This window comes from Haliotis rufescens, unplaced genomic scaffold (genome assembly GCF_023055435.1).
Source record: "Haliotis rufescens isolate VD_foot unplaced genomic scaffold, xgHalRufe1.0.p SCAF_79, whole genome shotgun sequence".
NCBI classification, from domain to species: domain Eukaryota; kingdom Metazoa; phylum Mollusca; class Gastropoda; order Lepetellida; family Haliotidae; genus Haliotis; species Haliotis rufescens.
The window spans coordinates 519,336-542,821 of NW_025964371.1; the positions used below are offsets into that span (position 1 = coordinate 519,336).

The 23,486-nt window shown below is 40.3% G+C and overlaps 1 protein-coding gene across 6 annotated transcripts; it reads right to left on the bottom strand.

Annotated features, from left to right (window-relative positions):
* Window positions 1-122: 122 nt before the first annotated feature.
* On the bottom strand, window positions 123-23,486 carry LOC124124733 (monocarboxylate transporter 2-like). Of its 6 annotated transcripts, XM_046487984.2 has the most exons (7): window positions 14,321-15,121; window positions 11,635-11,831; window positions 6,919-7,137; window positions 6,125-6,268; window positions 4,685-5,473; window positions 3,863-3,913; window positions 123-330 (listed from the first exon to the last, which is right to left on the bottom strand). In XM_046487984.2, the coding sequence occupies exons 3-7, from the start codon at window positions 7,115-7,117 to the stop codon at window positions 191-193; spliced, it is 1,323 nt and encodes a 440-aa protein (XP_046343940.1). In that variant the 5' UTR covers window positions 7,118-7,137; window positions 11,635-11,831; window positions 14,321-15,121; the 3' UTR covers window positions 123-190. The 6 variants fall into 6 exon arrangements, with proteins under 6 accessions (XP_046343940.1, XP_046343941.1, XP_046343938.1 ...); XM_046487985.2 differs by lacking the exons at window positions 11,635-11,831; window positions 14,321-15,121 and adding an exon at window positions 23,365-23,486; XM_046487982.2 differs by lacking the exons at window positions 11,635-11,831; window positions 14,321-15,121 and adding an exon at window positions 15,182-15,320.

Here is a 23,486-nt window from a genome sequence, read left to right on the forward strand (position 1 = left end):
GTGGTAATTAGTCATACGTTCGCGTCCAAGGACAGGGTTTCGTACAACAATGATTTATGTGCATAATTTCGAATTCAGCTATTCACGGTGAATTGACTGCAGTAAAAAAGCAAACACGCCAGTTTCAATCAATAACTTTTATATATAACAACAATGGAAACTAACAAATATATCACATTTTGCAAGAGTCCTATGGTTCACTTTCTTGTTGGTTGATGATTTCAACTTCATTTGGGTTCAGCGCATCCGCAGTGTCGTGACAAGTCCTTCTTGAATGCCTGAAAGTTGTGGACAGCAGGCCACAGAGAGCACAAGAGAAGAACATCACACCTGATGGAACGAGAGCAGACAATTATAATTATGACACCATGTGTAAATAAATAATTAATTGATAATGATTATAATGATGATGAAGATGATGATGATGATGATGAAGATGATGATAGTATCCAGGCCAACAAACCTGATCTTGTTCTTTATGATAAATCCAATGAAATCATTTATATCATTGAATTTTCTGTCCCCTTTGACACTAATGTGATTGACAAGATTGAGGAAAAACATGGCAAATATGCGGACCTCGCTTTTGAAATCACACTTGCATCCCAAGTACCAAGTTGTTCGACTCCCCATTGTTCTGACTGACATCGGGGGTGTACCCGGGTTTGCTACTAGGAATACAGCCCTTCTGACAATCTGGGTAATGCAGAAGGCTCCAGTGTTAGGGAGTCTTCACATTCTCCGAAAAATTCTGGGTGGGTTTGACTAGGCAGCGCTTCATGGGAGAAGTTCCATTCGCTGTCTGGGCTGCGTGTAGAGGGGGCAAGGGCCCTGAGCTGATATTGAGCATAAACAGCCTGACTGTGCCAGGATCACCCAAACCCTCTTTACTGCATGTTTTATTTTAATCTGTAAAAAGGCGTTTCACAATATTTTTGCCCCTGTCATTCTCAGCTCCCTGGAGAGTATACAGCCCATGTGAGGAGATAGAAGGTCTGGTTGAACGGAGGCATATCTTCAAGTAAATCGACACTTCTGTGGTCAAGTGGTAGAGCGTCGCCCGGAGATCGGAAGGTCAGACGTTCGATCACCGACCGCATTGTACCAGAAGATGGTACTTGTTGTTACCCTGTCTGGCGCTCGGCATTGAGGGTCTAAAACAAGGACTGGTCGGCTCGGAGTCAGTATAGTGTGTCTGAGTGGGATATCCATATTAAACTGCGGCATGGCATCTCAGTGTGCTAGCTCTATAAATCGGCATCACGTTCGACTACGTTCATCGCCTTTTACTAACTGTTCAATATGACACGGGGGAATATGGATCGAAATATTTAAAATTGTGTGGATCATGTGCGATTTAGGGCTGACAAGACATTCAAATAAACAAAAAAAAATACAAATCATGAAATTCTTTTTAAATCTACATTCCAATCTCTCCTTAAGTCACGTACCTCCAAATAGTTAAACTTTATTTCATCGAAAAGGAACTTTAGAAAAACCCGTCACGGGCTTTGGAACGCAAAATTGCGGACCCTTCGCAACCTGTGCCTGGTCTTTGTCTTTTGGATCTGGATTCCAGCATATGGTTTAGAGGAATTCGGTTGCACTTTAGCAACATCATGTGCTCGGTTGCACAAGATGAAGATGCAACCAATGCTGTCCGTAAGAGGCAACTAAATAGATCGGGTGACCAGGCACCGTGATCTCAGACCCCGACGCTAAGAGGGTATGTAAGTTCCACATCATTCGAAGTATATATCTATGCATGCCAGACTTTTAAAACGTAGTAGTTTTGTCATTTCTATCTTAGGCTTAACTGGTGAACTATCGCCAGTGACTGAAGGGATGATATAAATCCTGCCGGGGTCCATGCAGGAAGCAAAGGCACTGTACGCCCCCATGGTCCCTAGTATGGTGATCGGGGCGGTCGGGTAGCCCAGTGGTTAAAGCGTTCGCTCGTCACGCCGAAGACTCGGGTTCGATTTCCGACATGGGTACAATGTGTGAAGGCCCATTTCTGGTGTCCCCCGTCGTGATATTGCTGGAATATTGCTAAAAGCGGCGTAAAACCACACTCTCTCACTAGTATGGCGATCTCCCCTTAGTTATTGATGATCTTTAGCCCATTTTTATATTGTGTTGTTGAATCTTTCTGCTTTTAAATGTTCCGCAACTGGTATTAAATCGACTCTGTGATATTCTAGTTATTGTACTGCCCTTCAATGACAGGTTTTTATAAAGTCTACATATATGTGTTATTAATGTATTACCTTTCTTCACGATATGGCTGAAATATTGCCGATGTGACGTTACTCACTCACTCACCCATACCCCGACGCCTTGGGACATTTCTCATATCAATCACTGATTTGTCTTGTCCAGATTCGAATCCTCATAGACCGTCGGCATATAGCTGAGATATTGTTTGCTTGTTGTTTAACGCCGCATATATTGACCAGACAATCCAGAGATTGACACCAGGAGCATCTCCCACAAATGGACATCTTGCTTTCCTTTTGTAAGTGTTACCATAGTTATCTCCTTGTTATTACAGCCAACCCAATAACTACATCTTCATTGTACTTAAAAAAATATAGAATTTAAAAATAAATGTTTTACCAAAATTACAAGGTTCGCAGCACATGTTCAAAAGACATGCCATGTGGCTTTTATGTTGAGAAGCGTGAATCTTACAATCAATACAATATATCATTGGTGGGGAATATGAGTATCTCACGCTTGAGACATGCTTTTGGTTTCTCAATGTGTGCTTAAAGTTTACACCTATGTATGATGGTGGCTAAAATGAACTAAAAACAAGAAGTGGTTATTCGTTTCAATACCGGTATCTCAGTTATGTTTTGAAATGTTTTACCCAAAAAAACAAGGTTCGCAGCACATTCTCAAAACACATGCTATGTGGCTTTTATGTTGAGAATCTTTCTCACGCTTGAGAAAATGTTTTTGGTTTCTCAATGTGTGCTTAAAGTTTATACCTGTGTTTGATGATGGCTAAAATGAACTTAACATAAAAGTTGTAATTCCATGGTGGTGTTTCAATAGAGGTACAGTAAACTACGTTTATAACGAACACGTTTATAACGAACTGACGGATAAAACGAACTTACTTTTTTGTCCCGACTATTTGCTGTAGTTATGATGTACATATGCTTATAACGAACTACGGTTATAACGAAAAAAAATTAGTGGTCCCGTTGAGTTTGTAAAACTGTAGTTTTCATGACGTTTGTAATTTCTTTGTCCAATCAAATACTCAAGTGCCAACTTTCTTTTTCCAGGCAGTTTAGTTTATATTGTACACTGATGTTGGCCATTACTTGCGAAATAAGTGTCCTTCAAAACGTCAATGCCCGTCATGTATGCGAGTAGATAATGGTAATGTAGAATACCATGTTTGAATATATAAAACTACATACTATGTTCCTTGATTCAAATCGACATCCGTCCCAAAACAATGTAGTTAAATAAGGTCATGCCACTTATCTCCTTCGCTTACATCAAAGAGTTAACCTTAAGTTTTATGAGAAGAAAGAAAATAAATATAACGTACGTGAGATCCCCAATTCATCAAAGCTGTAAACTCTACAGGTGACATGGCTCTATATTGTAAAGCAGTATGCTTATTGCCTTGTTTTCTCGTTGGCTGAAATTTTCTCCGCACATCACCTAAGTTCATTTAAACAATACCTGGTTGGCAGGAATGATTTCGATCTATTACTATTTTAGAAAAGTTATAAAACGGGCCTTAGAGAAATTAACGTGATCCGAAATAGTGAAGTAAAAATGTGAAATGCACCAATAAACGCGCACCTGTGTGGATAAGCTACGCTATACAACGTACCTGCGAATATGTAGACGCCATAATAGACCTTGGATATTTGGAAGACATATCCTGGAAGATAGAAAGAAGGGTGTTATATAACTGGTGCGTGAATTTAGGAACGATGTTCCCCCTGTTTAAATATGAAACGTCAACACCAGAGGACTATCAATCTCGATTATCTGCCGAAACAGATTCCACTGGGCGTAAACAGTATATGTTTGATCTCTGAAAAACAGTGATGACACCAGGTGTTCGCCAAAACAACACCGCTATCATGTTCAATTGTCCAAAGTTCAGCCCAGTTGCAAGTACACATTACTTAACATTTCAAACTTTATTTTATAATTGCACTGATGTTTATCTACTATGTGCAGGTTTTACGTGACGTAAATGGAAGGTTTTACTGATGCAATGATTGTCTTGTGACATGACAGGGCAGAATAGCATAGGGGCAAACTACTGAGGGCTTGGCTGGTTGTGTGTTATGTTGTCCGTATGATGCATATTGTTGCATATGCAATCAAGCACTGTACCATACAGGATTAGATTATTGAATAAATAAATTTACACAATAATAAAGCTTGAAATATTGCTGACAGTGCCTTAAAACAACACTAACTCATTCCTTCTTTGAAAGGCATTTAAAAGTTGGAGTACTAAGTAAGGATAAGAATTTTTGGATGAACAACTTCTTTATTACAATTAGGTCACTAGCTTGATAACGGTGTTAGAACCTACACCGAAACCTCGCTCTTAATTGTAATAAAGACGTTGTTCATCCATAAATTCTTATCCTTACTTAACTCATTTCTCATTTATCAACTGGTTCGCAACCAATACCTGCTAAAGGCGGACCAATGAGAAATCCGAAGCCACAAGAACCCATTACAGCTCCAAAACCGGTTGCCACGAGATCCATTCCAAGAATTTCATATGTGATGGGATTAAACAGTGCCCAGCTGCTACCGGTGTAGAGTCCAAGGAAGAAGCCGTACACACACACTGTTGCTGAGGTTGATGTGAATAAGGGGATGAGGAAAGATAACACCCCCATGAGGCCGTTCAGGGAAGCAAATATCAGTCCACTGCCAATGTTTGGATCTTGTGCTGCAAATCCCGTGAGAACACGCGAGACTACGCCACCTACACCCGAAGTTGAAACGCTGAAAGATGCTGCTTGAAGAGATATCCCTTGTTTCCGTAGAAAGTCTGGGAGGTACAAATACATAGCTGATGAGCCCATGCCGAATGTACAACTACACATAAGAAAGAACAGAAACGATTTGTTCCTGAAAACTTTAGCATAACCAGAACAATCTCCACACAACGTCATGACCAGCGTCAGACGCGTTGGCCTTCCACTGAATACCTTGGCGCGACGTTCCCTCTCGAATCTGGTCGGTTTCATGAGCATCCCACAGACACATGAATGGAATGCTATTGCTCCCACGATGAGGAATGCTTGGTGAAGGCCAAATGTATCTATGAGGAACTGGCATAACGGTGGATGGGCAAACAAACCAACGGCCATCCCACACACGACGATGCCGCAAGCCAGACTCATATTGTCTGAAAAATGGTATCCGAGGACAACTATGGCACCCGTGTGAGCCAGGCTGGTTCCAACTCCTGAAAAAAACAACAACATATGCTTCAGGTCCTATATAAAATACCCAATATAATAATATTTAACTGTTATGAGAGCTTTGCGACCAAAACAGTTGTAACTCAATGACTCTTGTCTTGATGTCGAGATACAAGAGGTAATTCCTATGGGTCATCTTTCAAAGAAAGATTATTCAAGAACATTGTACTCTCGCTAAACGACAGCCTCAATGGTCCAGTGGTAGAGGGTCCGCCGGAGAGCGGAAGGTCCGGGGTTCCATCCCCGGGCGCATCATACCAAAATAAGTTAAAAGATCGATCTTGTTACCCTGTCTAGCGCTCGACACTAAGGGGTTAAAACAAGGTCTGGTCGGCTCGGAGTCAGTATACTATGTCTGAGTGGGGTATTCATGTTAAACTGCGGCATTGTATCTCAGTGGGCTAGCACTTTAAAGTTCGCATTAGTCCGGTCGAGTACAAGTAGACACTCACATACACTCAAACACACGTGCATACACATCGCCACATAAGTGCAATGATATTGGACGCAAGGTTAAACCTCACCTCACCTCACCTCACCTCACCTCACCTCACCTCACCTCACCTCACCTCACCTCACCTCAACTCACCTCAACTCACCTCAACTCACCTTACCTCACCTCACGCTGAACCTACCTGCAAGAAGGGCATATGTTATGAATAGCCATTTGATATCGTCTACAAATATATTAGCAGAGAAACCCACAAGGCCGAGGACTCCAGATATCACGACACAGGTGCGACAGTCTGTTACGTTGATGATGAAACTTGCAAGTGGACCTTTATAAACCAATAAATAAACATAAGAAAATAGAACATGTCTCAAATGTTACAATCTCTCTCTCTCTCTCTCTCTCTCATTCTATCACATGTATAATATTGGTAATATTGAAATGTATCAGTTTTTGTTGGTTTGTAAATCTTGATACACACAACCATCGTCATGCTCTGAATGTTTCGTCTATCCTGCAGTATAATATTTCATATGATTAGGGCTTTATGTTTCTATAATGAGCATTAGCACTGTTATAATTGTTCAGTCATCGTTAAGTTTGATCAGTCATGACTGCCCCAGTAATAGAAATAGATATACAAAAGTATGTATGTAAATGACAAACCAAAGACATAATCAGGGCGAACCGGGATTCGAACCCACTATCACAGGTTTCTGGCTTGCATAACGAATTGCAGCGCCGTAGACTAGGTCACCCGTTGCTTGTCGTGAGAGGCGACTAACGGGATAGAGTGGTCCGACTGGCTGACTTGGTTGATGCATGTTATCGTATCCCAATTGCGTAGAGCGATGGTCATGATGTCAACCACTGAATTGTCTCTTTCCGGCTCGATTATATACAGACCACCGTCATGCAGCTGGAATGTTATTGAGTGCGATGTTGACCGACAAACAAACAAACAAATGGCAGACAAACCTGCAAGAGTTGACATGCTAAAGAATAGAGACCCGAGCCAGACTGTCACATCAACGTCAGCGTGGTACGTCTCCAGTAACGCCACATGGAGCACACCCGAGGCGTAAGTTAAACTTGCGTTGAAGAACAGCGTCAGGAACGACACTGTAATGACGATGACGAAATGCCAGTCTTTGGTATTGACTTCAGCGCCCACCATCTTCAACACAACGCTCCCACCTGAAACATCAAACTGTCAAGTTGTGTATCATAAGTATAGGACTAGATAAGAATATGTTCCAAACACTCTATTGATTGTTGTAAAAAGGCAACAACATTGTCGTTCAGGGAAGGTGAAATGGTTGATAACGTGTCATCGTTCTCTGTGGGACTTTGCTGTACTTGCCATGCAACTCTCCAAATTGTATTAACTACAATCTGCTCGCCATTCCGCTCTTCATTCGCAAGAAGAGTCTCCGTGGTGCCCTCACATCAATTTATTGACCATTCAGCTCTCTGTGGTGCCTTCACATCAATGTATTCACCATACATCTCTCCGTGGTGCTTCACATCAATTCATTCACCATACAGCTCTCCGTGGTGACATCACGTCAATTAATCCACCATACAGCTCTCTGTGGTGCCTTCACATAAATTTATTCACCATGCAGCTCTCTGTGGTGCCTTCACATAAATTTATTCACCATGCAGCTCTCTGTGGTGCCTTCACATCGATTTATTCACTATGCAGCTCTCCGTGGTGCCTTCACATCAATATATTCACCATACGGCTCTCTGTGGTGCCTTCACATCAATGAATTCGTCATACAGCTCTCTGTGGTGCCTTCACATCAATGTATTCACCATAGAGCTCTCCGTGGTGCCTTCACATGAATTTATTCACTATGCAGCTCTCCGCGGTGCCTTTACATCAATGTATTCACCATACAGCTCTCCGTGGTGCCTTCACATCAATTTATTCAATATGCAGCTCTCTGTGGTGCCTTCACATCAATATATTCACCATACAGCTCTCTGTGGTGCCATCACATCAATGAATTCGTCATACAGCTCTCTGTGGTGCCTTCACATCAATTTATTCACCGTACAGCTCTCCGTCGTGCCTTCACATTAATGTATTCACCATACGGCTCTCTGTGGTGCCTTCACATAAATTTATTCACCATACAGCTCTCCGTGGTGCCTTCACATCAATGTATTCACTATGCAGCTCTCCGTGTTTCCTTCACATAAATTTATTCACCATACAGCTCTCCGTGGTGCCTTCACATCAATATATTCACCATACAGCTCTTTGTGGTGCCTTCACATGATTTTTTTGGACAAACAGTGTAAATTCCTTGTTTTCTAAGCCCAGCAAACTCACAAGGTGTGTATTGCTGTAGTCGCGGTTGACTAACTCGTGGCGGGACAGCTATGTTACACAGAGTGATTGTTAAATATTGCAACAAAGTGTTATGTATTGTGACACAGTGAAATCTTGTCACATAGTAAGATATTGTAACAGTGATATATTGCAACATTTTTAGATCTTGAAACAAAGTGATGTATTGTGACACAGTGTGTACAGTAAACTACGGTTTTAGCGAACTCAAAGGGACTACTAAGTTTAGTTCGTGATAACCGTAGTTCGTTATAAGTACATATACAGCATGACTACAGCAAGTAGTCTGGACCAAAAAGTAAGTTCGTTATAACCGTTGTTTCCTGTATTGTGGTTGGTTGGTTGGTTTGTTGTTTTACGCCGCACTCAGCAATATTCCAGCTATGACGGCGGTTTGTAAATAATCGAATCTGGACCAGACTATCCAGTGATTAATATCATGAGGATCGATCCACACAATTGGGATTGATGACATGCTTCAACCAAGTCAGCGAGCCTGACCACCCGATGCCGTTAGTCGCCTTTTACGACAAGCATAGTCACCTTTAACGGCAAGCATGGGTTGCTGAAGACATTTTTCTACCCCGGAATCTTCACGGATAGATTGCATACATTTTAGAATCAAATGACAAAATGGTTTTTGTCACCAATACAAATTATCCAGATGAAATCAAGCCAAATAAATTAGGTGTGGAAATGAACGATGTGCTCGGATAGCTGTACTTGTTTGAAATGTAAACAAAGCCAAATTCCGATTTTACACTGTGTAGCATTCTCTATAATTTTGAGAGATCCTTTATTCAAATTTTTGCATATATTGGTTCACGTGTTGAGCATATTCATGGGAAGAGTATCGTAGCACAAATTACGGAATTAAAAATATATACATTACAATGATCAGGTAAATTCCACAGAAATCGTAAACGTTTCCGTCCTGTTTGACGCCATTATTGACGGACGCAAATCACGCTCAACGACGAGGGTAGTTATCAGCACTTTCCGACTAATTCTCTTGGTTACATTGGAAAACATAAAAAACAAATAACAGTGCGCAGATTGTCAGATTGTTTCTGATAACTTACATGACACATATATGTATAAACGATCCATCAATCAACCAAAATCCTCCTGAAAATTTCGCGTAGTGTACACGCTATTTGATAAATGTCGGTCACCGGAAGGGATGTCAAACGGCAGTAAACATTGTTGTACACATTTGGTAATTTCTTTAAGGTGAAAATTAGTAACACGGCATCGAGTGGATTCTTGGATTTGATTTCGCTTGTTAGTTTCGTTTGGATTGATTGATTGTTTGTTGTTTAACGCCACACTCAGCAATATTCCAGCTATATGAGGGCGGTCTGTAAATAATTGTGTCTGGACCAGACAATCCAGTGATTGACATCATGAGCATCGATCCACGCAATTGGGATACACTGACATGCATCAACCAAGTCAGCGAGCCTGAACACCCGATCCCGTTAGTCCTTCTAACGACAAGCATAGTCGCTTTTTACGGCAAGCATGTGTTGCTGAAGACCTATTCTACCCCGGATCTTCACGGGTGCAGTTACGTTTGGAAACATCTCGTTGTGAGTTTAATAGTATGTTCCATGTAGCCGTTCATATCGACAGCAGCGTCATTGGAACAAACAGGCATCAAATGGGATTATCTGGCAACACGGGTACGCCAATGACAACGGTATCTACACGGATGGCCCTTTCGCATAACTAATAAGCCAGCCACCGTAAAATACTTTGTTTCATACTTAAATAGAAGCGACAAAACCCTTTCCATGTTCATAAGAAATATTTGCCACAAGCGAGTCGATTTTACAGTTCCGACCATATCATGAACATACGTCCATGAATCACCATCAAAAAGTGTTATACCCGGTGTCTGCCCTGACTCACCGGTGGCACCCGTCACAAACACGGGAACGTATGGTATAGTACAAGTCAAACTAGGGTATTGCATCGAAAATAATTTTTGTGACTGATGCGTCAAATTTGGAAATGTCTTCCACGTGCGGGGGCACGGGTGGCCCAGTCGTCTAAGGCGCCGCGATTCGCTGTGCAGAGTTGCGTCCCTTGGGCACGCCAGAAACCTATGATTGTGGATTCGAATCCCGGTTCGCCCCGATTGTGTTTCTAGGTTTGTCAGCACCATACCCGTGCTCGTGGGCTTCACCGAAATGGTAAACGTCTGAGACCTGCATCACTTCGGGCTTTCCTCCCACATTAAGCTGACACGCCGCGATATAATACTGTTTAAAGCGGCGTTAAACCCAACTCACTCACTCACTCTTCCACGTGAAGTGGTGATAATGCCAAGTGGTGATATCGCTGGAACAGTGTTCATGTGACTTTAGTTACCATTCACTCGTTCTACCTGGTGTTCTAAGCTGGGTAATGGATGGACCAGTCACCCGAAGCTCCGCAAATCGCTGTAAAGGCTTGTGTACTCACTACGCCACAAACCTGTATGAACGTTGGTTCGAATCAAAGATTCGCTCTGAGTACTTTTCTTGTATATTTTCAGTACCATACCCATGCTCGTGGGGTTCGCAAAAAGATTTTTTTTCACATCGTGTTTTCCAATCCATGTACGTGGCGATTCCGGGGTAGAATTTGACCTCTGCTGGTCGTATGAATTGTCTGATATGGATCGGGTAGTTCCGCTCGGTGAATTGGTTGATTGTGTGTGACCGCCGTGACAAAGCTTAAATATTGATTGTGGGTAAATTACAAGCAACGTATGTACAGTGTAGTGTATGTAGTTTAAATATCAATTACAGAATGGATTTGCATTGTTTCATTGTGTTTTTGACAAATTCAATTTTAGTGAAAAGTCAGAAGGGACAAACAGATTAATTTTACGTTATTTACGTAAAATTAATCTGTTTGTCCCTTCTGATGTATATTTGAACATTTAGTTTGTACAAACAGTAAGCACATTTGTTAAAAGTTATTGGTCAGTGTTTTTTTTCAGAAATTAAACTTTTACTTGATTTGTTTCTTTTCTTGGCTAAATTTTAGAGAAAAATAGCATGACTCACTTTATCAAAAGCAAATTGTGAGGTAGTTTGACTTTTTTCTGGACTTTTATTACTGTTAAATAAATGTTAGTTTGTTTTTGTAACGAAATACATTTCACGTACACTTTGCACAAATGACAACTCATTAAATCGCCAAGTTCCAATAGCAACACTACAATATAGGGAGTAAGAAGAACTGATTTAATAGCTACAGTGTATTATATAGGGCGTAAACACAACTACTGAAACAGCCACGGTGAGACGCGAACATGTATATTGATTGAAATGACTCACTTCGCTGACTCTTGTGAATTCTGTTTGTATGAGAAGAGCGCTCAGTACGCCTGGCCCGTCATTGCGACCAGTGTGTTGCCAACAGCTGCCAGGACATGCGGGTTGACGGTGTGTGACGGGAGCTGACCTATATCCTCGCAATGTGTATCACACCGAGTGTGACACCGAATCTGTGTCTGACCAGGGTAGGAGGAATTCTATGAGGGATATGGAATAGAGTATACCCAAATATACATCTCTGCAGACACTTTCATATTTTTATTTTTTTTATTTTATTTTTTTTTCAAAACAGTTCTTGGTTTGATCGAATAACAGAAGCTAATAATGTATAGAAACGGTTGCCCATGGCGACGGAAACATCACCTCTTGAGGAATGCTTAACCCAGTTGCATACGAGCGTCGGGGCAAAGGTCGTCGCTCTTAATAATCCCACTTCCCCCACCCCAAACATATACACACACCACCTTTTTGATTAGACTCATCTTGAGCAATGCATAAACCAGTTGCATACGAGCGTCGGGGCAAAGGTCGTCGCTCTTAATAATCCCACTCCCCCAAACCCAAACATATACACACACCACCTTTGTGATTAGACACAGTTGGCAACCAGCCGTGCTTGACGCAATTCTTGTGATGGGAACTATTTATACTAACACTATCTTACGTCCGCATTACACTGTATTTATTTTCGCAAAACATATCTTTTGTGCGATGTTTTAGATAATGATTTTTGTGTTTATGGGATTACTTTATGTATGGAAGGTGTGTGTGGCTGGTGGGTCGGGGGGGGGGGGGGGTGTTAGGGGCGGGGAGAGGGGAAAATTCTAGAAAAGAGAGAGATTTATTCCCACACTGTACTGTCTTTTAAATGTCAATATTTACCAAACGGACAGATATCCCGCGACATGTCTATTGATGTGAATAATAGCAACAAAGCCGTTTCCATATCCAAACGACATGTCTGCCATTAGCAGAATCGATTGTATGATTCCGACACATGAACATGTGTTATGTAGCACTATCAAACGTGTTCCGCAATATATGCTGGTATTGTAATATATCTAAAAACGACACACCAAGAGGTGTATGTTTAACTACGCGACATGAATAATCCGGTTAACATTTTCTATAAATTGTCAAAACTGTTTGAACGTCAAAACTCAAAGCAAATGCAAAATTGCTCTTTCTCGTTTTTGTTTAAGTTGTCATGACCTGGAAATTAAGAGTATGCGTCACTTCAGTATACCAAGAAATTTAAGAAGATGTAGACTTTGTAACTTGAACAGCGTTGAAAATGAATTCCATATTCTTTTAGTGTGTCCAGCATACTAGTCTGTCTTACAGACCCTGATACAAATATATCAAATACAGCCCATGCAAGTCTATAACGTTTGGCAAGTCTAGATTTCTCAGTATCTGAAAATGAAGAGAATCTCTGGGCTCCTTTTTATTATTTTTTTCAAAGATAATTTAACAACTATTTTTTTTCTGTACGATATGTTCATTTCAGAGACTAGATGTTAGTCTACAAGCATACGTACAGTTTAGACAACTATACATTATTTTCATCCTAACATTCATAAATTGAACATGTTGATGTCATCCCCAAACTTGATCATCATCACAAATCTCGCAAAATATTTGTACTGTGCACACATGGAAAGAAATGTACGGTGAACTGCAATTCAGCCTGTACCATAAGGTTAACAGACAAAGGCTTGAGGCCTAAAAGTACATATAATAAATTGATTGATTGAACATGTCAGTGTGAACCTGTTAACCCAGAAACCTCTTCTGGGCGATTACTACTGTCTTTATAAAGAAGGACATTAATCCATACGCACTAATCTAGATATATGATAATCCTAACTCTGAAGATTAACGGCATTACTATTTGTCACCAGCATGGCAAGGCTACAACGTAACATAAAGGAATCAAATATTATAAAATAAAGGTCACCTCTCCTGTATACAATGGCGGTATTTCTTAAATAGTTGCAGCTCTTGATTAATTTACAATATGAAGATAATTCATTCATGTTTGAAATTATGGCGATACGAAAATCTAAAATACCGATACTGATTTCATTGAGATTTCGTAAATATACTTCAGTCACAACAGATTTAGTGCTAAAGTTGAATGTCGATATTTCGTTGCGCGCTCTGTTGTTTAAGTTAATCCCAAACATTATTTCAAAGTAAAACACTGACAGCGTAATTAATTTCCGAATATTCGAAAAGAAAAATAATTTTACAATGGTGTCTTTTGATAAGACTATCTACATACCAATGCTTTGAGGATAATATACCCATGCTCATAATGATTGTCACCTCCTAGATACATGTGCCTCAGCTTCAGGCTGTGAATAATTATCAATATTGATATATTTCCCATATTAAAAACAGCCTTAACGTGTTGAACAAATAAAATTCCTATATTACAATTTCGGACAAGAAATACAGACAGCACTGTGGGCCAATTTGTTCATCCCTCTGTTTGGAAACAAATTTCATGGAAGTGTGAAGCTTTTCTCAAATTATGTAATATGTGAATTGAATCTAAAAATCAATACCAGAGAGATAAGGGCATAAGAGACAGGACTGCTGTGAAAACTACATGTATGGATAACTGAAAATCATACAAAACAATCATAATACTTAAGGTTTGACATCTATAGATACAGACCTTGCCATATAATACCGGGTATTCCTTGTGGCTGTAGTAGTAGTTCAGACGCGTCAACATATGTATTCTGCTTCTTGTATATTCCGTCACACATCCCTGGTACAAGGAAATTATAGTTCCGACATATAGTTTACAGCATATATATTTCTGTCGTTGAAACTCCATGGCGAAACAGATGGTTGTTCACGTGGACGAGATAATAAGTTGCATTCAAAGTTCAGCGTGGATGACGCCTTTGTGCTTTGAGTAAATACTTCACTCTTTGATAAACCCCTCAATCTAGGTCGCGTTAAAAAGACATAATGTACGTGTGTGAATGCACCATGGCGAGAAGCCAAGGGCAGAATCCATCACGCCTGACCTACTTTATTTGATTCCTCACGGGAAAGATGAAAGACATATTATTGAAAATTATTCATGTCATATTTTCGGAAGACAGGATAGTATTGTATTAGTTACCATCAGCAAACTCGACAAGAAGACCAGGAAGAAAGAAAACGTTAATATTCACCATCGTATAGATGGTGGAGGAACGTCCTATATTTAGCACGAGCGAAGGAATTGATCACAAATAGAACTCCACGAGTGTAGGTCACAAGGCTCCATCAATCGGTAAGCTCTAGATCGCTACAGTACATACATGCGGGATCGAGGCAATGTTTAATGTTCTAAATCAGGGTGAAGAATGCCCACATAACCTATCTACTCTTGTTACCATGTGTGAGTACAGATCCCAGCATCAGTTATCGAGAAACGATTGACTTCACCGGACCTATGCTGTTGCCATAGTAACAAACGCGTCTTCTTCATAGCTATAATATATGTCCCTCACATCTTCCATTCAGAAACTGACTCGCTTACCTTGAGCGCAGCTTTAAATCCACTGGCACGCTTCACATCGGAAGTGATATGTCACGTGGTCACTATGAGTGAACGCTAATGTAGCGTGTCCCGTTCGCATCAGTGAATGAGGTGAGGTGAAATTAGGTTTAGCGTCGCCCCTAAGCTTATTGCACTTATATAGTGACGTGCATGCACGTGTGTGTGTGTGTGTGCGTGTGCGTGTGCGTGTGCGTGTGCGTGTGCGTGTGTGTGTGTGTGGCTTTTACTAGTCCGGACTGATGCCGGTTTGGTTTATAGTGCTAGCTCACTGAGATACCGTGCCGCAGTTTAACATGAATACCCCACTCAGACACACTATACTGACTCCGAGCCGATCAGTCCTTGATTTGGCCCCTTAATGCCGAGCGCCAGACATGGTAAGAACAAGTACCGGTACCATCTTTTAACGTCTTTTGGTATGACGCGGCCGGGGATCCTGCTCTCCGGGCGGACGCTCTACCACTAGACCACGGAGACGGTCGAATGGGAAGGAACGATCAAGTTATGATTAACATCTTTAGCTACTGTATTCAACTGCAGACACTCTATGTGCGATACATCTACACATTGTATAATCTGTATAAATTTAACTGTATTTACATTTGAGTCAAAGGTTTAGTTACAGTTGCCATGTTTGTTCAGGTGAACATTTGATTTGCCTTTGCGTGTGTTTGTGACGGGTGCCACCAGTGGGGCAGAATACGTTCACTGTATCGCGGACACCCGGTATCATCACTCTTTGATAGTGATTCATAAAAGATTGCCAATGATTCAGTCGGGTTCGTCCTAATGTGGGGAAAGGTTTTTGTCACTTTTAAGTATATATGCAGCAACCCATGTTTGTCGTGAGAGGTGACTAACGGGATCGGGTGATCTGGCTCGCTGACTTGGTTGATGCATGTCATCGATATCCAATAGCGTGGATCGATGCTCATGATATTAATCACTGGATTGTCTGGTCCAGACTCGATTATTTCGAGACCGCCGTCATATAGCTGGAATATTGCTGAGTGCGGCGTTAAACAACAAACAAACAAACAAACAAACATCATCAAAGGCAAGGTATGAACGCTTTTTAGCCAATGGGATATGCATAAGTTAAGAAATGAGAAAACAAATTCATTTATAGTGAAAGTTTATCAGATGTGATCATGGGAATGAGAATTGGACTATTTCCCAAAGGGATCAGGTGTAGATGAAGTCAGTGTAAACATATGGCAAATAAATCTTCCTGAATCACGGATTCTATTTATATGTTCTCATTTAATTTGATAATGTATTTGATCATATCCAACACTTGCAAGTGTAAGGGAAGGCAAGTTGTCAGCCAGTTCAGAATGAGACATTGCAAGTGGGAAGGTGCATTGTTGATGCTGGTACGACATTTCACCATATAAGTTATTATCTTCTCCGGATTTTTTTAATATGCTTCACTACTTTTGCATTGCCAAGGAGTAGCGAGACCTATTTTAGTGTTCGCGATCACCTGGTGACTTTCAGTGATCCATTCAAGAACATGGCGTTTTACAAGGGGTCAACATAATTTAATCTAGTGAGTGAGTTGGGTTTAACGCCGCTTTTAACAGTATTCCAGTTATATCACAGCATGTCAGCTTAATGTGGGAAGAGAGCCCGAAGTGACGTTTACCTCTAAAGTGAAACCCACGAGCACGGGTATGGTGCTGACAAACCTAGAAACATAATCGGGGAGAACCGGGATTCGAACCCACAATCATAGATTTCTGGCCTTCCCAAGGTACGCAACTCTGCACAGCGAATCGCGGCGCCTTAGACGACTGTGAAATAGTTTCGAAAGTTAGTCCTATGATAAACTGTCTCAGAAGTGTTAAATATCATTTAAATAGGAAAACATTGGAAGCTCAGGGTTAGAAACTGACAGTATTTTGTCCACCTGTCCTTATAATGATAACATATAGCAAAACCCTTAAAATGGGCCAATTTCTACTAGTCCTGAGGATACCTTTGCTTTTGGGCAGTTTGGTAAGGACTACAGGACTAGTGCCAATTTCTAACGCTGAAGCTATGTGCACATCGTTTGAACACTGCCACATGTTGACAACTGCTTCTTGAAAAACTAAATTTAGATACTCTTAGGCCTGTATGTAGGACAATCCGTGGCACTAGTCACTGTCTAATATACACAGAAACAACTCTATGCCTCTTAGCGAATGAGGGGCGGTCTGGTAGCCTAGTGGTTAAAGCGTTCGCTCGTCACGCCGAAGACCCCGGTTCGATTCCCGACAAGGGTACAATGTATGAAACCCATTTCTGATGTCCCCCGCCGTGATATTGCTGGAATATTGCTAAAAGCGGCATAAAACCATACTCACTCACTCACTCAACATTTGCGCCACTCACTTAGCGAAAGAAGACAATGAAACCAAATTAACTATTTTTGACAAAATATTCAAGAACCTTACACCTAGCTATCTCTCTGATCTCGCCCCGCTGGCCTACCTCCAGAATACAGTATTACAAACTTTTCAAACACGTGACAATACCCTATGACGTAATTTGTAGTATTTTGTTGCCAGTCACACAGGCGAAACAAACAGGAGATAAACGTACTGTGTTTTCAGTTTAGAGCTAGGTTACTTGCAGATTTAACCGCGCTAAATTGAATTTGGAACCGAACGCGCGGCCTGGAGCAGTTTTCAGTTCACGCCATATCGGCTCATTCCTCAGATTACGGAATGGGACGAGTGTGCCAAATTGCATCGGGATCATTAGACTAAAGTCACGAGACACCATGCCTACCCGTATCCTTCGTGAGTGTCCGTCACCTAATCGACCCTTTTCGTTCAGTTCCGTAACGTCACAGGCATGACCAGGTCAATTTGCACATAGTTTCAAAGTGTGGACGGAGCTCAGTCGGTAAGCTGTCGGTCAAACAATACAAAGGTCGCGAGTTCGCGTCCGACGGAATCTCACACAAACTGCTTGCATGTCTGACATGTAACTGCGGCTCAATCGTCATCACGAGAAGTTTTGATACAGTAGTCTAAAGGTTCTCCTGTTTTAAAATAAATTCCAGGCGTGTAGATCAATATCTGGTGTCAAATCCTTCACAAGACGCTTGCTTTCAGGTGGGTTGTATAGAGCCCGTTTTTCATGGTAGATTTGCGTTCCTGTTAATGTGATAAGATGCTCATGTCTGGTTGTCGTTTCCGTAGGCCTGCCACGCCCAGGTTTCATTGCAACCCCACCCGTTTGACGGTACTTGCCCCACCTTCCTCTATCGTACCCTTTCGATCTCCGGCCGCGTCATACCAAAAGATGGCACTTGTTGTTATCCTGTCTGGCGCTCGGCATTTAGGGGTTAAAACAAGGACTGGTCGGCTCGGAATCAGTGTACTGTGTCTGAGTTTGGTATTCATGTCAAATTGCGGCATGGTATCTCAGTGAGCTAGCACTAATAATCGGTATCTGCCGGAAAAGTACAAGCAGCCACACACCCACCCACACACCCACACACCCACACACACACCCACACACACCCACACACACACCCACACACACCCACAGACCCAACCCCCCCCCCACCCCCCCCACCCACCCCCCACACACACACACACTTGCAAAATTGATGTGTATTGTAACGATGATAGCTTCATTGAAATAATTAGTTCCCATATTTTGGTCGTTTCTGTATACTAAAATCTGTTCAACATTTTATGTCAACCTTTGGCAGATTTCCGACTTCTTTCGAAGTGCAAATTATCGTTTAAACTCTCATGCATTCAAAATTAGTATTACTCACCCTTGACTCGACATTAAAAGTGATCACATTGTATGACAACTCGAGCGGTAATAATTAAGAATTGACTTTCACTTTGTGTGTGTTTATTTGAGTATTAACCTTCACAGAGAGAGGGCTAAACTGTATGAGTGAGTGAGTGAGTGAGTGAGTTGGGTTTAACGCCGCTTTTAGCAGTATTCCAGTTATATCGCGGCGTGTCAGCTTAATGTGGGAGGAAAGCCCGAAGTGATGCAGGTCTAAGACGTTTACCACTTCGGTGAAACCCACGAGCACGGGCATGGTGCTGACAAACCTAGAAACATAATCGGGGCGAACCGGGATTCGAAGCCACAATCGTAGGTTTATGGCGTGCCCAAGGGACGCAACTCAGCACAGCGAATCGCAGCGCCATACACGACTGGGCCCCCTTATGTACACAAAAACGCTGAGTACAAGATTAAAGGGTTTAAAGGTTCAGAACACTTCTGTATTCCAACGGGTTGCCCCCGTATGAACGTGAAACTGTGTCGTCCATGCACTTATGAACGTCACTTTTGCGGTCATGTGAGTGACCTCTCGTCCAATGGGAAAACCGTCTATCATGTGAACTTCAAATTAAAAAAATGTAATAAGTCTGTACTTGTTTACCCGTCCAGATTCACACATTTTGTACAGTAAATATGTATCATACATCAAGTTCAGATAACGTCCATACAAAATTGACATGCACTCATTTATTCTGAAAAATAAACACACAATGGTATTAATTCTAAAATGCACTTCGTGCAATTTATAAAGTTATGTTGAATTTGCTCTAACAATAAATATGTAAATACATATTCCACGATCTAAAATAAATTAATTTTATCCCCTGTGGAGGGGTTAATAAGCACTGACAGTTGAACCGTAGCAAGGGGCAAATTGAAGCCAGCTAGGCAATAATCCCGACACAGATCAAAGCAACAAGTCCCAAGTCAATCACCTGATGAAGAAGTAAGCATATACTCTGAAACCTTGTGTTCCTCATAGTATAGAAGTTGACATCCATATTCTCTTCCTTATGTGTATCACTTCTAAATGCTTTTCAAAGAACTAAACCAGAAGTTGTTATCCATAAAGTTGTACGATTTCTGCAAATGAAGAGAGGTACTGGGCTCCTTTTTATAATATTTTATTAAGATGATTTAAGATCTGTTTTTTCTATACAGTGCGTTCATTTCAGAGAGTAGAAGTTAGTCTAGTAGCACCCGTCACTCGCTCAATGTGCATGCAAAAGTAAATATGTGTTGCCTGACGACGCTCATCAGTAATCAACAAACGATTAAAAGTTTATCAAAAATGTTGTTTCATTTGGCGGCCATTATGTACTTGTCACGCAGCTGTGCTATCATTAAACTAGAACAAAGCAATAATTGAAAACCTGGTAAAACTTTCATAAGTATCAGCTAATTGTATCAATAGACGACAATATACTAGTATATGATCCAAAACCCAATTACCACTGACAGCCTGATTACTTAAACCAGAACAAATATACAAGCATACATAAATTTAGCTTAGCTATTGTATGACAGTAATTGAAAAAAAATGTATAATGTGTAATGTGTAATGTGTAATGTGTAATGTTTAATGTATAATGTGTAATGTGTAATGTATAATGTGTAATGTGTAATGTATAATGTACAATGTATAATGTGTAATGTGTAATGTATAATGTATAATGTATAATGTGTAATGTATAATGTGTAATGTGTAATGTATAACGTGTAATGTGTAATGTATAATGTATAATGTATAATGTGTAATGTGTAATGTATAATGTATAACGTATAATGTATTATGTGTAATGTATTATGTGTAATGTATAATGTATAATGTATAATGTGTAATGTGTAATGTATAATGTATAATGTATAATGTATTATGTGTAATGTATAATGTATAATGTGTAATGTGTAATGTATAATGTGTAATGTATAATGTGTAATGTATAATGTATAATGTATAACGTGTAATGTATAATGTGTAATGTATAACGTGTAATGTATAATGTGTAATGTATAATGTATAATGTGTAATGTATAATGTGTAATGTATACGGTGTAATGTATAATGTGTAATGCATAATGTGTAATGTATAATGTATAATGTATAATGTATAATGTGTAATGTGTAATGTATAATGTATAATGTGTAATGTATAATGTAAAATGTGTAATGTATAATGTATTATGTGTAATGTATAACGTGTAATGTATAATGTATAATGTATAATGTGTAATGTGTAATGTATAACGTGTAATGTATAATGTATAATGTATAATGTATAATGTATAATGTATTATGTGTAATGTATAACGTGTAATGTATAATGTATAATGTGTAATGTGTAATGTGTAATGTATAATGTATAATGTGTAATGTGTAATGTATAACGTGTAATGTATAATGTGTAATGTATAATGTATAATGTGTAATGTATAACGTGCAATGTATAATGTATAATGTATAATGTATAATGTGTAATGCATAATGTATAATGTGTAATGTATAACGTGTAATGTATAATGTATAATGTATAGTGTATAGTGTATAATGTGCAATGTATAATGTATAATGTGTAATGTATAATGTATTATGTGTAATGTATAACGTGTAATGTATAATGTATAATGTATAATGTGTAATGTATAACGTGTAATGTATAATGTATAATGTATAAAGTATAATGTATAATGTGTAATGTATAATGTATAATGTGTAATGTATAATGTATTATGTGTAATGTATAACGTGTAATGTATAATGTATAATGTGTAATGTGTAATGTATAATGTATAATGTATAATGTATAATGTATTATGTGTAATGTATAATGTATAATGTATAATGTGTAATGTATTATGTGTAATGTATAACGTGTAATGTATAATGTATAATGTATAATGTATAATGTGTAATGTATAATGTATAATGTATAATGTGTAATGTATAATGTATAATGTATAATGTGTAATGTATAATGTATAATGTATAATGTGTAATGTATAATGTATAATGTATGATGTGTAATGTGTAATGTATAACGTGTAATGTATAATGTATAATGTATAATGTATAATGTGTAATGTATAATGTATAATGTGTAATGTAAAATGTGTAATGTTTAATGTATAACCAAACGCAGCTGTCTCCATGACTGGCTAAGGACATGAAACTAAACTAATGTTACACAGTACAGCATTATTAATGTCTATTTTAGAACTCTCTAACTAGGGATGTCAGTCGATGTTATCTGAGATAGTACACCTACACCCACACACACACAAAAAGAAATCACACACAGACATACACATTGACACACTCTCACACACATACACTCCCACACACATACACACACCCACTCTCTCTATCTCTCACCCACACACCCACTCTCTCTCTCTCTCACACACACGCAGCCCCCCCCCCCCCCCACACACACACACACAAAAAACAACAACACACACACAGACATACACACTGACACACTCTTACACACATACACTCCCACACACATACACACACCTACTCTCTCTCTCATACACTCTCCTTCTCACTCACACATACACATCCTCACACACATACATACACACACACTCTCTCTATCTCTCTCTCTCTCTCTCACACACACACACGCAGCCCCCCACACACACACTAACACACACACACATACACACTGACAGACTCTCACACACATACACACACTCACTCTCTCTCTCTCATGCACTCTCCTTCTCACTCATACATACACACCCTCACACACACACTCTCTCTCTCACACACACGCACCCCCCCCCCCACACACACACACACACAGACACTTCACACACACACACACACACTCTCTCTCTCTCTCACCCACTCTCCTTCTCACTCACACATACACACCCTCACACACATACATACACACACCCACTCTCTCTCTCACACACACGCACCCCCCCCCCCCCCCCCCCCACACACACACAGACACTTCACACACACACACACAGACACACACTCTCTCTCTCTCTCTCACCCACTCTCCTTCTCACTCACACATACACACCCTCACACACATACATACACACACCCACTCTCTCTCTCACACGCACGCACCCCCCCCCCCCCCCACACACACACACACACACACAGACACACACACTGACAAACTCTCACACACATACACACACACTCTCTCTCACACACACGCAGCCCGCCTTTCCACACACTCAGACACACACACTGACACACTCTCTCACACAGACACATACACAGACACAGACACAGACAGACACGCTCACACACACACACTAACACTAACACTAACACTAACACACACGCACACTAAAGTAGGATGTGTAAAGCACATGAGTTCACGTACCTCATAAAGTGGGAACACTATGTTGACTATGGCCTCAGACTACCGATTCCTCACAACACGGTAAATGTTCATAGCAAGACGTGGGCAGCCCTTGCTGATTTGAATGGAGGGGCACGTATGCT

Coding starts and splice junctions, on each gene's coding strand:
- LOC124124733 (XM_046487980.2), bottom strand. CDS start 14,414: ATGTGTGACGGAATATACAAGAAGCAGAATACATATGTTGACGCGTCT. Junction 7,138..14,320: donor ACCCGGTATTATATGGCAAG/GTCTGTATCTAT, acceptor TTGATGTTTCAG/GTGGGAGCGTTGTGTTGAAG. Junction 6,269..6,918: donor TAGCATGTCAACTCTTGCAG/GTTTGTCTGCCA, acceptor TGGTTTATAAAG/GTCCACTTGCAAGTTTCATC.